Raw genomic sequence first — 18,064 nt, 5'->3', positions numbered from 1 at the left:
GCCACATGGTCAGCCATCAACACAGTATTACCCGCACACCTGATGAGACCTCAACAGGATGAGTCGGTAGACATTTACTGGGGTTTAGTGACTGGACAGACGGACCCGTCACCACCACTAATTGACTTGTTCCAACAGTGGTCGCCTTGGATTACAGCAATGGCACCCTACATCCCTCCGCCGGACCCATTCCATGTCACCCTGTTCTATGATGTAGGGGGAGATTTAACTTACTATGAAGCTTTTCAAACAGAATTAGAGGGCATACAGTGGTCGGTTGATACCACAGGGATTTATGTGGGTCCTGAAGGAGTGGCATCTCCTGTCTCAATAACACCACAACAACATTATTGGTACAAACTGTCTGACATGGCGGCACCACACATTTCACTAGCTCTCCATCCGGGACACGAGGCCAAGCAGTTGGGTCCTATGGTAAAAAGAGCAAATGAGGCCACGGATTGGGTCCGGACATAGCTGCCTGGTGTCATGTTTTCAAAGTCAACACAGACATACCACATCACTGATAACTCATCAATCCAAGTCACATTGCACCATCAATTGCTGCCTAGACACCATGGTTGTGAGGACTCTGATCATCCACAGACGGAGGCATTATTAGCATCACTACCTGACACATTGTGGTCCACAGGACCAGATGATGTACGATACATTAATCAGACACCTGTCTCTTTTTGTATGAATATTACACAACCAATTTGGATTCACCAATATAAACACAAAACCAGAGACTGTGTAAGACATGTTAGCATTTTTAGGACTGACTGGTTACAGCAGACAATAGATTCTTGACTTTGTCGAACGTACATAACCTCTTAGGGACATGGTGAAATCTCTAGGGATGAGAAATTTGTCTGGTAAGCTCACTTGGACGGTGGAGTCAGAACAGGCGTTTATAGATGTTAAACAAGCCTTATCCGCTTTGCTATCTTATAGCAAAGAGGGCTAGCCCAAACAGTCAGGTGTGGACGTCACAAGAAGGACAAGTAGTTTTACCAATGTCATTAGCAGAAGCGGTCTTAGAAGAAGCACACTCAGTGGCACACGTGGGAAGAAAACAGACACTGGAATCTAAAACAATGGTGGCACCCATACATGTCAGCATTAGTGGTTGATTACATCACTAAATGTCAGATTTGTAACGCTCAGAACGTAGCAAAAACATTTAGATTAGCTCCAGAAAGGTTTCCATTGCCAGATTCTCATGGACATGAGATTCAAATGGATTACACAGATATGATTGACCCCATTAGGAGATATAGATATCTCCTGGTCGTTGTAGATAGATTCTCGGGGTGGGTGGAGGCACTCCCCACTCTGAGGGAAGATGTAAAATCAGTCTGTAAGTTTCTGATTAATTGTTGGATTCCGAACCACGGGTTTCCTAGGAATTTTTTTTTCAGATAACGGGAGTCATTTCACGAGTAAAACACTGCAGTGGGTGGAGCAGTCGTTGGGGCTGCGCCATAGCTATGGTTGTGTGTATCATCCTGCCTCACAAGGTCAGGTGGAGAGGATGAATCAAACTTTGAAAACCAAATTAGCAAAAATCAAACTGGCCATGGGCATGAATTGGCTTGAGGCCCTTCCAATTGCTTTAATTAGTGTATGTAGTTCAGTAAATAGAACGATAGGATTTACTCCTTTTGAATTAGTGAGAGGCATGCCTTTTCCGGGCCCCAACAATGCGCTTGCGTCCCCACAGAAACCACCTCAAGCAGAGTACTGACAGCTATATGAAGAACTAAAAGCTGTTTGTAAAGATTTCTCTATACAGATGCAGGAAAGAAGAGAAGGAGAAAAAACGGAGGAGAAGGATCCAGAAGTGACAGTCTCACCCTGGGTCCTCCTGAAGGTCATCAAGCGGAAGTGGTACGAACCTCGCTGGACAGGACCCTACCAGGTGACAGAGAGAACCAGTTGTGTAGTCCGGCTGAAGGGTAAAGGCTTATAGTGGTATCACCTCACACAGTGCAGAGCCGCACCGACACCTAACATCAAACATTCACTGAAGGAAAAACAACACCTCAGAAGAGGCTGATCAAGCAGCCTCAACCAACATAGGGGCAGAATAATCCCCTGAGGCAGGGGCACGACAAGGAAAGTCTATACTTGCCCCCAGCGCAGATCCCTACCAACGGATGAAGAATACACTTTAACATATACACATATAGGGCTCATTGTAATCTCTTAGTCCAGAGGGTGAGTGGTAGGACAGAGGTGTCCACTCCCAACAGGAGTGGTGTAATTGCCCGCTACCACCACAATCTGCCATCACGCTCTACCTAAGTCACTCGCCAACCCGGGGGTGACCTAGGCAGACCAATCTAACATTAATTGCTTACCATTTATCTAAATGTATTGACCTGTCAGTTGGACAGGTCAAAAGGGGGAATTGTTGTGAAAAATAATTTTATTACTTTGTGTTAGTGGACAAATATCCTTAAATGATTAGTTAAAATTAAGCATTTATAATTGTGTGAAATCCTGTACCCTATATGCATTTATATGAATGACTAACCAGCATTTACATTATGTATTACTTACACATGTAGTTAAACATTTTTGCTTGATTCTGCACTACTAACTCATATGATAATTACTCCTAAAGACATATTATAAGCTAACTTCACTATATGGCATGATAACTTGATATTTACACATTTTTAATTCTTAACGTCTAACCTTGAACAGATGTGCACTCCAGGATTGTAACACACTGACATCATAGTGTTGGGCACGGAGGCACTGATCTGTAGCTTCTGTTTGTGGCCTTGAAGTGTATTTCTGACTCCCTAAATTTTAGTCTCTTGGGAAAAAGTGCTGAGAAGAGAGGCCCATGGTCAGCCTGACCAGATAAAGAATGTCTTCAGGGTCACAACAGGCACCTGAATATTGCAGGTGAAGAGCTGAGTACTAACACGTGAAATTATGCATATTAATATACGCTAATCAGCCAGAAACGCCTCACCACAGGCTATACGTCATCTGGGGTATAACTTGGAGTCAGATCATGGGAGGTCAGAATTTTCACTTGGGAGGGGTATTAGACTGTTCTCAATGTGTAAGTTCTCCTGGATCCAGTATTTTGGTAAATAAATACTTTGATTTGCTTTGAACTTCACTCGACTGGTGTCTGCGACTCTCTCGTGACGGACATGCCTCCCCCGAAGAGGGAGAGTGTATTTTGGACCTTTTTTGTTATTTTCTCATGAGTTGATAAATTTTAAATACTTTGAGAACGGTCCAAAGAAACATTTTTATCTTCACGAGTCTGTCATAGTCAGTCTACTTCATGACTGTGAGAATAGTTATGGACCAGTAGTGGACGAGTGTGTGTTGTGGCGTAAATTATCTTGTTTTTTATTATGTTTTTTTAATTGACTATTTAGCACTGGTCCCCTGTGGCTCATACTGATTTAGCTGTGGGAGGAAGTAAGGCCTATTTAAGTGTGATCCAGGTCAGCTGGGATCCACAGATGTGGATTTATATGTAGAACTTTGCCAGAAAAGGTTTTGAGTTTTCTAAATTGATTTATTTGATTTTTATTCAAGTCAAAAGAGAGGATCACATGTGATGTCTCACAGTGTTTCTTTTGGGCCTCAAATTGTTCTTTGGTGAAAAACAAACAAACAAACAAAACAAACAAATAAACACTGTTTTATGAATTACCACAAATACACATGGAATGGATTATGTTTGGGACGTGACGAGGCGTATTGTGTGATATTAGGTTCTGAAAAGCAATAATGGACTCACTAGGTGTGTAACAGTGTTTTATTTTGAAAAGTTGGGGTAATAAATGTCCAAAGTGTCAAACATTGTTTTCAAACAGTGCTCCAATACCTTGAATAAGAAAGGCAATGGTGCCGTCTTGTGGCCGTTAAAAGGTATCGCATGATGTACAATTCTCCTTATAATACAGATGAACAATGTTTATGAAAAAAAGGATTGCACGTGGTTTGCTTGAGACAGATTCCTCAATATTTGTCTCTATTTTTATATAAATTACACCACTCCAGTGAAAGAAAACAGTTCCAGATTTCACACGACACCTTCATCTTGTATATATCTTATAAAATAAAAAAATGATGACACAGAAGGTGAAAATTACAAGTCTGGAACCACCAGCTGTTCACCACACAAAGCTAAAAGGGTGGCTGAATGCTGTTACTAACAACTCTACGCTGCAGCTCAGCTGTCGTTTTCACATTTTCATCGTTAAATTAGCTTCACTTCATGTTTCACACCAATTAACTGTCTTAAGTTTACTGCAGTACAAATAAAAAAAATAAATCACGTACCAATTACCCTCAATCACTGTTATTAACACATTTAACTCTAAAGATCAACTTGAAATATAATGGAGATTGAGGGCAGTGACTGGCACTAAAGACCGTTTAATTAAGCACATACAAAATAAGACATTAATTAAATGACTTGAGACGAAGCCAGGTTAAGAACAAAAACAAGAAAAATGAAGACAGAACAGAGCAGTGGAGAGGAAGCCATCGGAAATTCAACTGTAACTAGAGGTGGGCGGATTGATCCAAATATCAATAATATCAATACCAACACTGAATATTGATATAATATTAATAAATACTCGTGGAAAAAGCCACCCCCCCCCCCCAATATTCGTGCTCTGCACCTACACATCGCTGGTATCTGTATCAATTTCAGCGATACTGGCCCTGTATTTACTTGGTATCGAATCAATACCAAAACTCCCGGTATCGCCCACCTCTAGCTGTAACCGTCCTTAGAGTTCGTGAGGAGCTTTTATTTAGCTGCACGTTAGGGCGTGTCTCAAATCATTCCCCATTCCCTACATAGTGCACTAACACTACATATAAGTCATGACTGTGGGTTTAGAACAGAGCACAAAATGTTTAAAATTAATTCACAAACTGTAGTTCAGTATGAATATATGATATATTAGAATTATACTACAGATTAAGTCAATCAATGACTATAATTCCTTGTTTTTCAATGTCCCAAACCCCACTAAATGTCAGTAAGTGTAAAAAGAAGTTCAGTATTTATTAGAGAATGGTTTAGCCCCTAACCCCTAGACTAACTCCCGTGGGAGTTCTCCTTTTCTACTAGTACACAAACCTGATGGCACCAGTAGATTTTGCACAAACTACAGAAAAGTTAATTCCATTATGAAACCAGACTCTTTTCCTAGAATGGAATACTGCACATATAGGGTCAGGGCTGATTTATTTCTGACCAAATTAGATTTATTGAAAGGCTATTTGCACGTTCTGCTGCGACTGAAATTTCAGCTTTACTCCCGATCATCTTCTGCAGTCCTCAGTGATGCCATTTGGGTTACAACATGCACCTGCATCATTCCAAAGCCTGATGAGGAAAGTCTTGGCAAACGTAAAGAATTATGAAGTGTATTTGAACGACATTGTAGTGTATTCACAGAGTTGAACTGAACATTTAACACACATCAGAAATGTCCTTAACCAGTTTTTAACCAGTTGTTGAACATCATGTACAACAAAAGGATCTTTGGTCATTGTACAGTGACTGTGTGTCGTATTAAAATCATATTGTCATTTTATTCAATAAAAAAGAACCTGAAAATGAAGCAATGTGAAAAGTTTATTGGTTAGTTAGTTTATTAGTTAATTAGTTTATTGCTAAAACTCGGCTTATTACACAAGATTTTACCAGCAGGGGACAACATGACACTCCCAAGCATCTGTTGAATTTTTTTACTAAATGCATATAATGTCCGTGCTGTACCAGCTTTGACCACAAGGGAGAGGATGAGAGGTCAGTAGTCTCCTGCATTGAGGTGTAGAGTCTTATTGCACGGCCGGTCCACTAGAGAGGGCAAGAGGGATGTGAGAGTGAGGACAGTGTGTCCTTTGCTAGCTGTGTTCTGCCTTTTCTCAGCACCAAGTGTCGCAACATTACAGACACAGTGAACCACGTGGTGCTGGCTGTGGGCTACGCAGAGGAGAAGGGCACCCCCTACTGGATAGTGAAGAACTCGTGGGGAACCGGTTGGGGCATCAAAGGGTATGTTCTTCTCTTTCAGCACGGATCAGTGGTCCTCACAAGACAAAGTCCAACCCATCTCTGATTGGGAGACACACTGTAGGGCTGTAGCTGCAGGTTATAAGCTGTCCTCTCTGTCGCATTTCAAGACCCTCATGTGTTTCTGTGCAGATACTTCTACATCGAGCGAGGGAAGAACATGTGTGGCCTTGCTGCCTGCTCCTCGTACCCCCTCCCACTGGTGTGAATGAGGAAACAGTGTTAAAGTTGTACCTATAAAGGGGAATCATTGTTTTTACTGACTGTTTTATAATGATCCAACTTTACTGACTTTGACTTTAACTGACTCTGTACCTGATGATTTTATTTTCACAAAATAAATCTGTTTTCAGGGAAGGCTCTGTCTGTTGATTAATACTGTGTTTATTAGAAATCTACTCTTTACAAATTATAACGGATTCTTACATTCATTTATTCATCTTCTGTAAGAGTTTCATCCTGATCCGTGATACTCAGAGATGGTTGTTGAGACACAGCCATTAAGCAACAACAACCTTTATTAAGATCCCTGAAAAGGGCACAAGTGCAGAAAGGTAAAGGTGAGAAAGCAGTACCTTGGCTCTGTAGCAAGATTCAGGGGCACCACAAGCCAGTAGACTTCTTTCACCACAGTGAGACCCCAAACAACACTTCTCACTACACATCAAGCCCAAACACACACAAATCCGGGTGACTGTCTGTGAGGAGTGTGGTGTGTTCTCCCTGTGTCTGCGTGGGTTTCCTCCGGGTGACTGTCTGTGAGGAGTGTGGTGTGTTCTCCCTGTGTCTGCGTGGGTTTCCTCCGGGTGCTCTCGTTTCCTCCCACGCTCCAAAAACACACGTTGGTAGGTGGATTGGCAACTCAAAGTGTCCGTAGGTGTGAGTGTGTGAGTGAATGTGTGGGTGTATGTCGCCCTGTGAAGGACTGGTGCCCCTCCAGGGTGTGTTCTCGCCTTGCGCCCAGTGAAGACACCAGACACACTGCCGCCCTGAAATGGATAAGGGTTACAGATAATGGTTATGAATTTCTAATCTTTAACTTAATCTGGCAATTCATTAAAAACATATTCAGATATAACCTAATATGAGCAACCCTGAAGTTCTACATAAATCCCCAAAACTACAAAAAAAGCAACTATGGAAGTCACTGTGCATGCTGGGAGCTCCACTGTGAGCCCTGTCAGGTCCCCGCCCAGAGCCCAGCATTTAAAGTGAGTAGACATTCATAATTAGAGTGTGTCAGTGGTTTAATAATATAAACAATAGACAGAATAATCCATCATGGAATTGTGAACTACTTTTATAATAGACTTTTATGGATGATGTTGATTACTTGTTGCAGCCTTAATAATGTGTAAATATTAAAGTTTCACTACACTACATTTTGCCACCTGAGGTCACAGTAGAGCTCCAGTCTCTCAGATCCAAACAAATACTTATTATTCAACCAAACCCTCCCCTTCAGCTGAGAAAATGACATAAAACACTGAGTAAGCAATCTGAATGAAGAAGAAACATTGGATGGAGCAACAATTTAATTTTGAGCACCATTTAAGGTGGAATGGGATATCTGAATAAGAATCCTCTGACCAGGCTACATTTAGTGTTTTATTTGTCAGTTTATTATTCCAGATCCACCTTAAATAGTATTAGATTTACACTGTATTTTTAACTCTGAGAAAGGAGCACACAAATATAACGCTGTGAAAAAAACAATAAATGAAAAAGGAAAAACATACAGGGCGGCACGGTGGCGCAGCAGGTAGTGTCGCAGTCACACAGCTCCAGGGGCCTGGAGGTTGTGGGTTCGATTCCCGCTCCGGGTGACTGTCTGTGAGGAGTTGGTGTGTTCTCCCCGTGTTCGCGTGGGTTTCCTCCGGGTGCTCCGGTTTCCTCCCACAGTCCAAAAACACACGTTGCAGGTGGATTGGCGACTCGAAAGTGTCCGTAGGTGTGTATGTCTGTGTTGCCCTGTGAAGGACTGGCGTCCCCTCCAGGGTGTATTCCCGCCTTGCGCCCAATGATTCCAGGTAGGCTCTGGACCCCCCGCGACCCTAAATTGGATAAGCGCTTACAGATAATGGATGGATGGATGGAAAAACATACAGCAATGGAATATGTTTAATTTAAACCACCATGTACGGTTGAAATTGAAATCCGAGCATTTCTGCTCTCCCAGTCCGCCAGCTCACCACACAGTATAGTGAGTGAAGCAGGGATTTACCTGACGAGAAAAGAAAGAGAAGCACCAGTGAGAGCTGGCTTTCACAGTCCACCACCACACCAGACACCAGCGGGGGACAGGAGGCACTCAGCAGGACAGCAGAGCTCATGAAGTTACACATGGAGGAGAAAAAAAAAGAGTTTAATGCTGGAGGTTTTCAGCAGCACTTAACCATATATGAAGAAGGAATAGAGCAACATCCTCATCTCTTTAAATGATTTTCAACATTCAGAGTCTCTCCACTCTTCTAGTGCCTCCAGATGCCGTTTCTTGTGGCTCAGCCAGTGACACACAAAGAAAAGCCTGAGCTACTTAGCCTTAGTTTATGTCCCCAATTCCAGAGCCAGGGCTGTCTCCAAACAAAAGGATGTGTTTTTCTCTGTGGAGGACTATATGGACTTTGACATATATGGATTGTGTAGTGGAATCAGCCATCACACAAATCTTTGTGGGTGGTCACTGTCTCTTGGGAAAGGCAAAACAAACAAAGTGGGGGCCAAAGTTTTTACAGTGCAGTGAATCAAGGGGTGAGAACAGCACAACACAGCAGAAGTTTAGATTATTTCCCTGCTCGCCTTTACTCCTCTGTATATTTACATCAAAATTCCTTGTGTGCTGCTATAATAACAGGACACCTGTTAAAGCCCTGATGAAACTCCTGTGTTTCCTGTTGTGTGTGAGATGAATGTGAGCAGTGGTCAGTGATGATCTTCCAGCTCCTCCTACTGAGGAAGTGCTGAGTGTGAGGCGTCTCCCGTCCTGTACAGACAGACTGCACTGTGCTCAGGTGAGTCTAGTTTTATAAAGAGCTTTATGGAGAATTCTGAGGCACATTTTCAGTTCGGAAACAAACTGGTGACTAACTGCAGCTGGAAAGACTCCTGTTTAACCTCAAACTCATCTGAACTCAGAGTGGGGTTATTTCCACAGAACTGAAAGTGAAAGAGAGAGAGTTCTGACTGAAGGAACCACAGCTGAAGAAAATGGCTTCCAAACCTTTCTCAGAGGAGGATTTCTTGTGTCCTGTGTGCTCTGATATCTTCAAGGATCCTGTTGTTCTGCGCTGTAGTCACAGTGTGTGTAAAGTCTGTCTGCAGAGGTTCTGGGAAACCAAAGGATCCAGAGAGTGTCCAGTTTGTAGAAGAAGATCTTCAATGGATCATCCTCCTGTAAACCTGGCTTTAAAAAACCTGTGTGAGAGTTATTTACAGGAGAGAAGTCAGAGAGCTGCAGCAGGGTCTGAAACACTCTGCAGTCTGCACAGTGAGAAACTCAAACTCTTCTGTCTGGACGAACAGCAGCCGGTGTGTGTGGTGTGTGAGAAATCCAGAAAACACACCAAGCACAAGCTCTGCCCCGTGGATGAAGCTGTTACAGGCTGCAAGGTAAACACACTGTGTACATGAATGGATTTGAACATGAAAAGTCAGGTTATTGTTCATAAGAGTGTGTTATTAAACAACACATGAGAGGGAGTGCTATAATGTGAGATATTGAAGCTGGTGCACTGTGGTCATAGCCCTGAGGTGAATATCACTCACCAGAGCCAATGTCTCATGTTACAGCACAAACCCCTAGTGTTTTACTGTGATTATTCCACACTTCTGAGGACAGATTATTATTACTTTCTGTTTACTATAAAGAGGTGGTGGTGGTGGGGGGGGGGGGGGTCTGATTGCCCTTTTCCACCAACATGTAACTCACTGGGTTCAAGTTCACACTCCTCATTTTAAGAGGTTCTGAGCATCACAATCAAAATGCACAGGTTTCAGAACCAGAATTATCTGTTCCCACCTGGTACCAAAGAATAGTAGCTACTTCAGCACAAACCATGACAACATCCATCAACGTGTGGAGCTCAAGAAAGAGCACAGAGGAGAGTGAGTGTGTAACTGTGCTGGGCGGTACACTGGTTCACACTGAAAACCGTTTTTATTTTTGTTATGATATGAATATTTCATATCTAGGCCACACCCCTTTAAAAAGCCTAACCATGTCCAGAACACAGCGCGGTGGTAAAATGTTTCACAGGGGATGTTTCTCATTGCTGCACCACTAAACACCTATGGAACAGAGCGCTAGTATTAGTGCAGTTGTTGATCACGGTGAAAAGGACAGGGGAAGTTCTGAACCAGAAGTTGTACCAGATGTTGAAGCAGTAGATAAATTATTTAAAAGGTCATACGTGGACCAAACAAACACTTACTTACTGCTGTGGAGCTGAAGTATCAGTAGTGGTGTTAATTCTGGGAGTTGTACATTCATGATCTTCAACACTCTGCCTGTGCCCTTGTGTCTACCACTCCCTCTTGTGTTTTATTGCTCACTTCTCTTTATTACTACACCATGAAGTTCATGAGTCCACCTGAAGATCTATTTCTGTGAGAGAGCTGTTATTACAGTGTAGTAGATATAACACAGTGGGGTACATTGTGCTGTTCAGATTATATTCAGATTATTTCCATTTGAAATATGAACCCAAAGCCTGAGGAGTTTAAACAGGAAGAGAGTAAGGGCACATTCTCCTTCACACGCTGTAACCAACAAATACATCTTAGGAATGTTGTGCTTTAGCGGTTCTACCGCTCCAGTTCTGCAGAGACTATGAAGATGGAGTCAGGAGTTTTCTTTACAGTGACTTTCAGTAAATTTACAGCTACTAATATCACACCCTTTTCTGTGGATGATGGCCCTTGTTCTTAAAAGTGACCAATGACTGAACACACTTTTAGAATCAGTGTAAATCAGTGTGGTCAGATATGAGCTCTTATTTACACAGCTCTGATCAATTTGATCACAGAATGTCTGTTTAAATCATCTGGAGATAAAATAACACACAGTGAACACTGTCTCACAGCGACCGATTCCTGCTGATGGAGAAATATTAACACAGTCTTTATCCAGTGTGTGTTGATGTGTTTCAGGAGGAACTCAAGTCTGCTCTGAAGCCCCTGCAGGAGAAACTGGAGCTGTTTGAAGAGTGTAAACTGAACTGGGATCAGACTGCAGAACATATAAAGGTGAGAATCAAACACTACAGAGATTACGATGGTCAACATCATCACATCATCAATCCTCTCTCACTCCATCTCCTCCTTGACTCCAGACTCAGGCTCGGCTCACAGAGAGGCAGATTAAGGAGGAGTTTGAGGAGCTCCACCAGTTTCTCCGAGATGAAGAGGCAGCCAGGATCGCTGCACTGAGGGAGGAAGAGGAGCAGAAGAGTCAGAGGATGAAGGAGAAGATCGAGAAGATCAGCAGAGAGATCTCGTCCTTTTCAGACACAGTCAAAGCCGTAGAAGAGCAGATGAGCACTGAGGACGTCTCCTTCTTACAGGTGAGGACACTTTAGTCAGGGTTTGTCCACAGACGTTATTCTCTATTTCTTTCTGATTAAAATGACCACAGTGACCCACACTGGCCTCATTGTTTTACAGAAGTACAAGTCCACTCTGGAGAGGTGAGTGCTGTGTCTCCTGTCTCTCTCTTTTCTGTGGTTCTGAACTCAAAGCCACAGCAGCACTGACTCCTGAATGTTCTTCCAGAGCTCAGTGCACACTGCAGGATCCAGAGAGGCTTTCAGGAGCACTGCTCCATGTGAGCAACCACCTGAGCAACCTGAAGTTCACCGTCTGGGAGAAGATGCAGGAGATCATCAGCTTTAGTGAGTCTCACTGTGTGTGTGTGTGTGTTTGTTTAATTATATGTAAACACTGTGTGTGTGTGCGTTTAATTGTATGTAAATACTGTGTGTGTGTGTGTGTGTGTGTCTTTGTGTTTAATTTTATGTAAATACTGAGTTTGTCTGTGTGTGTGTGTGTTTAATTTTATGTAAATACTGTGTGTGTGTTTCATTTTATGTAATTACTGTGTGTTTGTGTGTGTGTGTGTGTGTGTGTCGGTGTTTTATCTCCAGCTCCTGTGACTCTGGACCCGAACACTGCTCATCCTGGTCTCACTTTGTCTGATGATCTGACCAGTGTGAGACAAAGTGAGAAACAGCAGCTCCCTGATCTTCCAGAGAGATTTGATAATCGTTGGTGTGTCCTGGGCTCTGAGGGGTTAAACTCAGGAACACACTGCTGGGAGGTTGATGCTGGAGACAATACAAACTGGGCTGTGGGAGTGATGACAGAGTCAGCTCAGAGGAAGGGAAGCGACATATTCTCTAGGGGTGGAGTGTGGTATGTGTGGTGTTACAGAGGTGAATACTGGGCTCATTCAACACCACAGACATCTACTGCCCTCTCAGTGTCACAGAAGGTGCAGAGGGTCAGAGTGAAGCTGGACTGGGACGGAGGAAAACTCTCATTCTCTGATCCTTTCACTAACACACACTTACACACTTTCACACACACATTCACTAAGACTCTTCTGCCGTTCTTTTTTGTTTATGGTGAAGAGTCTCCTCTGAAGGTGCTCCCAGTGCAGAGCTCTGTCAGACTGAATCAGTTCAGTTAGAGTCACTTCATTAAAGAAACACAGCAGCAGCTGAAATCAATGCTGTGATGAAGACTACGCCCCGAACACTGTGCAGTTTCTGTCTGAGCTTCTCAGTTACTTTGTTAAATAAAGAGAAATAAATCTGTGGAGTGTGTGATCAGTGAGTGTGGATTTCTTTTTACTCCATCCTTGGAGTTTCACTTGAAGTCGACGCACCAGAGACGACCCCGAGTCCTGCATTTTGTGGGTAAAAGCACACCTCGTCTTCTCAGCTTTATAACTCAGGAATGTCTGAACACATCGGTGTAATCCACACATCGTTAGAAACGGCAGATTCTACAGTTTCTAAAAACAGCACTGTCATCACCTCTGGGAGTAATCCAGTGTGAAACACACCTACAAATACCCTCTCCCTCTCCTGCAGAACTCCTTTTTATTCTCAAACACATCAATGGAGTTTATTCTCAGTCACAGGCCGCTCACACTCACACACTCTGTGTCTATGAAGACACGCTGTCGAAGCACGTGGAGAACCCTGGCATCTTCCTGTTGAAATAACCCTGGACCATGGAAAGGATTTCACAAACCCTCTCAGGGAGAAATAGACACAGGGCCCTGCTGCTGACATCCTTCACAATAAAGTGAGGACTGTGTAGAAGATGTTTAATGGGTAGGAACAACTGACCTGGGAACAGCTTAATAAAGCTACTGGGGGTCATTTTCTGAATTTCTGTCTGAACTTACACAGCCACATTTGAATGATTATTACTTTCTAACTGCTCTGAATCAACGAAGAAAGGTGGTGTTTTTTCTAAAAAAACACTTTAAAGTAGAAAAATATTTGGTTTTTGATCATAACAATGTTTCCATAAGCTTCCAATTTACTCCTGAACGCCAAAGACATTTAAAGGTAATTTTCTACACTTCATGTGACAGTAGAGACATCGTCTGGATCCAGTTTGTGGATTTCTAAATGTAAACCTTCACCTGAAAAGGCTTTGAGTTTTCCAGCTTTATTTATTTGATATTTATTCAGGTTTAAATATAGGATCACAGTGGGGTCTCAAAGTGTTCTTTTGGGTATTTCCCAGTGTTTTTTGGTTAAATAAACACTATGTTTTATGAATTACTACAAATACACATTGAATGGATTATGTTTGGGACGTGACGAGGCGTATTGGGTGATATTAGGTTCTGAAAAGCAATAATGGACTCACTAGGTGTGTAACTATTTGTCCTTTTTGTAAAATTGTGTAAATAAATTCCCAAAGGGTTAAAAATGGTGTCAAACAGTGCTCCATTACTTTGAATAAAGCGCTAAATTAAAGCTTAGACTGCCTCTTGTAGCCGATGTAAGGTATCACATGATTTATGTCATTTACTTTTGGTTGAGGCTCTGTCCAAATAAGATCCACATTTATAGGTTTATTTAATTACTGATAAATATTGTGAATTATATTTGACAGGAAGATTGTAGACAGACAATAAGGGCTTGTTAATTTCAGGAGAATCTCAGGAATTCAGTGATGCCTGGTTTATACAACCTCTATAACCACAGACATGTTTTAGTTCAAGTGAAAAATATTTATTTCAATTTAGAAATCAACGGTTATATTTCATCCAGTGAATAGAAATCTGAACACTTGACTGTTTAACCCTTCACCAATTCATAATCCTGAGACCTGGCCTTTCATTTACTGCATCATTTATTCTTTATATTATTTCTACAAATGAACAATGTTCATATTCTTTCATATTTCTTTCTTTTATTATTGAGCACATGGTGTTTTTGAGACAGATTCCTCATTAGTGTTAATTACAGCACTCCAGTGGAGAGAGGACAGTCCCAGCTTTCATATGGTACCTTCATCTTGTGTTAAATCTTATACAATATGAAAGTTATGTGAAAGTGGTGAATGTGTAAATTACAGTCTGAAAGCGTCAGTGGTTTACTGGAGTGTAACAAGTCATTCCCACAGTAAACTGTGACTCAAGTGTCAGTTCACTACTGTATCTCAGTTTGTTCTGTAAATCAGCTACATTTACTCTGTAAACATCCAGACGCCTGGTTCCTATCACCTCCTCAGTAAAGTTTTCCTGCTGGATTTCTCTACACTGCACCATTCACACAGAACCCCTCTACATTACTGTTTACATCTTAACGACTGGAATAAGGTGAAAGTGTCAAATTACAGATGACCCCTTTAACAGTGAGGGTACAGTGGCATCCTGGAGAAGTGTGCACTAATGAGTTTGAGTTGTGTAAGTGTATGATTTGGGACAGGACCACAGTGTGATTCAGTGAAGGCACCAATCAGAGCTTGTCATAAGGCCTTTGTGTTTTAGATTTTGAATATTTTATGCTTTAAATTCCTATAGAGTGTGCACTCATAAGTGTGTAGTGTGGTTTGGGATGTGGCCACAGATTGCCACGGTCAATGCACCAATCAGAGCATGCCATAGGGTCATACTGGTGTGTAAGTGTACAGTGTATGAATGTGTGAATTGTAACGCGTCCACAATGTGAGAGTGCAAAGTGCATTGAATTGGGACGCGGCCATAGTGTGGGCAGTAACGGGTATAACTGCTCTGAGTGGAGCAGGAGAAGTGTGCACTGACAAGTGTGTGTCAGGAAAAATCATTTTCATTCTTCAGTGTTCAGTGTGTTAGTGAATGATTTGGAACGCGTCCACAATGAGACCTCAAAGGCACTAGCGCATTTCCGTATGTTCACTGACGCAGGAAAAGGGTGCAATTACAAGTGTAGATGTGTAAGGCCTGATTTGGAAGGTGCCCACAGTGACGCGGTAAATGCATGTATTCCATTTTGAAATCAGTGTTTATACTTCATCCAGTGAATAGAAATCTGAACACTTCAATGTTTATGTCACACTTTCCCCTGTTTCTTGTTCCAAGCTCTGTTTCTGTTTTCTTGTTTGCCATGTGCTCAGGAGAACATGGCTCTGTCTTTGTTTTGTCCCTAGTCTCCGCCTTGGCTCCGCCCTCTCCTCAGTGTCTCCACCTGTGTTTCCGCTGTAATCCTGCCCCTCGTTATCTGTCCCAGGTGTTTCTTGTCTGTGCTCCTTATATATACCTCTTTGGTTTCAGTGCTCCTTTGTCTGGTGTTGTGTATGTAGATGTGTTTACTGTTTTTCTGTTTATGTGTGTCTACCCTATTTCTGTGCAAACAGCAGTTAAAAATAAGAACATACTGCTTTAGATTTTATTGAAGTGAAGGACTTCTACATAAGGGCAGGAAAACAAAATGGAGTCAGGAGCTGCTCGATTAGATGCTGACATTTTTAAGTGTTATAGCAGTGTTAATCTGTCCCCTTTCAATTTTGATCCGATTTCCAATTTCTCACACATTTTTGAGCATGAACAGGTCTCTGTTTTTTACCCAATAAGGACACATGTGGCCTCAGGAGAATCCCACAAACCTCAAATTTAATAATTATCAGAAAAGTCTTGGGATTGTAATGCAGTGGGTTGTGGGCTCTGCTCATTTAACATGGGACATGGGCGGAGCTTTATTTCCAAACATCACACAAATAAATCTGTTACTCAGGAAAGCTTTCACCAAATTTTACAAAACTTCACACACATTCCTTATGGGGGTCAGAGACATGATCACCATTTTGGTGCAACTGCACACCTAGGTGGCGCTTTAACACTAATTAGGTCAATTGACAACATGATTGGGTATAAAAAAAAGCTTGTCAGAGTGTCAGTGTCTCCCTGAAGCCAAGATGGTAAGAGGATCACCAATTCCACCATTGTTGGGCAGAAAGATGCAGCAATACTAGAATGGTATTGCGTAAAATAGTAAAGACTTTTAAGTTATCAAAATCAACCATGCATAATATCATCAAAAGATTCAGAGAATCTGGAACAATTGTTGTGCGTAAGGGTCAAGGCCATAAAACTCTACTGGATGCTCGTAATCTCTGGACCCTTAAACGTCACTGCACCTCAAACAGGAATGCCACTGTCTAGGAAATAACAGAATGGGCTCAGGAATACTTCCAGAAAGCATTGTCAGTGAACACAATCCACCGTGCCATCCGCCGTTGCCAGCTGAAACTCTACAGTGCAAAGAGGAAGCCATTTCTAAGCAAGCTCCACAAGCTCAGACATTTGCACTGGGCCAGGGGTCTTTTGAAATGGAGTGTGGCACAATGGAAGACTGTTCTGTGGTCAGATGAGTCATGATTTGAAGTTCTTTATGGAACACTGGGACGCCATGTCATCCGGACCAGAGAGGACAAGGATAACCCAAGTTGTTATCAACGCTCCGTTCAGAAGCCTGCATCACTGATGGTATGGGGTTGCATGAGTGCTTGTGGCATGGGCAGCTTGCATGTCTGGAAAGGCACTGTTAATGCAGATAACTATGTTCAGGTTCTAGAAGAACATATGCTCCCATCTAGACATCATTTCTTTCAGGGAAGACCCTGCATTTTTCAACAAGATAACGCCAGACCACATTCTGCAGCAATCACAACATCATGGCTACGTAGGAGAAGGATCCGGGTACTGAAATGCCCAGCCTGCAGTCCAGATCTTTCACCTATAGAGAACATTTGGCACATCATAAAGAGGAAGGTGCGACAAAGAAGGCCCAAGATGATTGAACAGTTAGAGGCCTGTATTAGACATGAATGGGAGAGCATTCCTATTAGTAAACTTGAGAAATTGATCTCCTCTGTCCCCAGACGTCTGTTGAGTGTTGTAAGAAGAAGGGGGGATGCCACACCCGGGGGAAAAAATGGCCTTGTCCCAACTTTTTTGGGATTTGTTGATGCCATGAAATACATATATATATATATATATATATATATATATATATATATATATATATATATATATATATCGATTATATTATCAACTATTCTAGATGTTAGAGATTAATTAATTAAGAAAGACAGGAATCTTTCTTCGTGATTAAAGCATTAATTCACATCACTCGATTAGTTAGTAGACAGTCACCTGAGAATAACAGAGGATAACATTAATAACCTCCTCCTTGGATCACCACCTTAACGTGGTGGAGGGGTTTGCGTGCCTGCGTGAGCCTAGGGGTTATGTTGTCGGGGGCAATAGCCCCTGGTAGGGCCTCCCAAGGCAAATTGGTCCTAGGTGATGGGCCAGACAAAGAGTGATCCATAAAGACAAGGATGAAGTTAAGAACACGGACACAGCCTCCCTTGCCCGGAGTAGGGTTACCGGGGCCTCAGCCTGGAGCCAGGCCTGGGGGAGTGGCTCCTTGACGAGCGCCTGTTGGCTGGACTTTCACCCATGGGGTCCGGACGGGC

The 18,064-nt window shown here is 42.3% G+C and overlaps 1 protein-coding gene across 1 annotated transcript; it reads left to right on the top strand.

The window, feature by feature from the left end:
- Window positions 1–9,098: 9,098 nt before the first annotated feature.
- On the top strand, window positions 9,099–13,995 carry LOC136709268 (E3 ubiquitin-protein ligase TRIM35-like). Its single transcript, XM_066684393.1, has 6 exons — window positions 9,099–9,691; window positions 11,231–11,326; window positions 11,413–11,643; window positions 11,744–11,766; window positions 11,852–11,970; window positions 12,223–13,995. Exons 1-6 carry the CDS (start codon window positions 9,290–9,292, stop codon window positions 12,765–12,767), a joined length of 1,416 nt encoding a protein of 471 aa, XP_066540490.1. The 5' UTR covers window positions 9,099–9,289; the 3' UTR covers window positions 12,768–13,995.
- Window positions 13,996–18,064: the final 4,069 nt, after the last annotated feature.

This window comes from Hoplias malabaricus, chromosome 11 (assembly GCF_029633855.1).
Source record: "Hoplias malabaricus isolate fHopMal1 chromosome 11, fHopMal1.hap1, whole genome shotgun sequence".
NCBI classification, from domain to species: domain Eukaryota; kingdom Metazoa; phylum Chordata; class Actinopteri; order Characiformes; family Erythrinidae; genus Hoplias; species Hoplias malabaricus.
Note: the sequence above shows the minus strand (reverse complement) of the source record. Positions and strands in the feature narration are given on the sequence as shown.

Bases quoted from the DNA above. Each gene is read 5' to 3' on its own strand.
- LOC136709268 (XM_066684393.1), top strand. From the start codon at position 9,290: ATGGCTTCCAAACCTTTCTCAGAGGAGGATTTCTTGTGTCCTGTGTGC. The intron at 9,692-11,230 runs GTAAACACACTG...GATGTGTTTCAG, and splicing joins AAGCTGTTACAGGCTGCAAG to GAGGAACTCAAGTCTGCTCT. The intron at 11,767-11,851 runs GTGAGTGCTGTG...ATGTTCTTCCAG, and splicing joins TACAAGTCCACTCTGGAGAG to AGCTCAGTGCACACTGCAGG.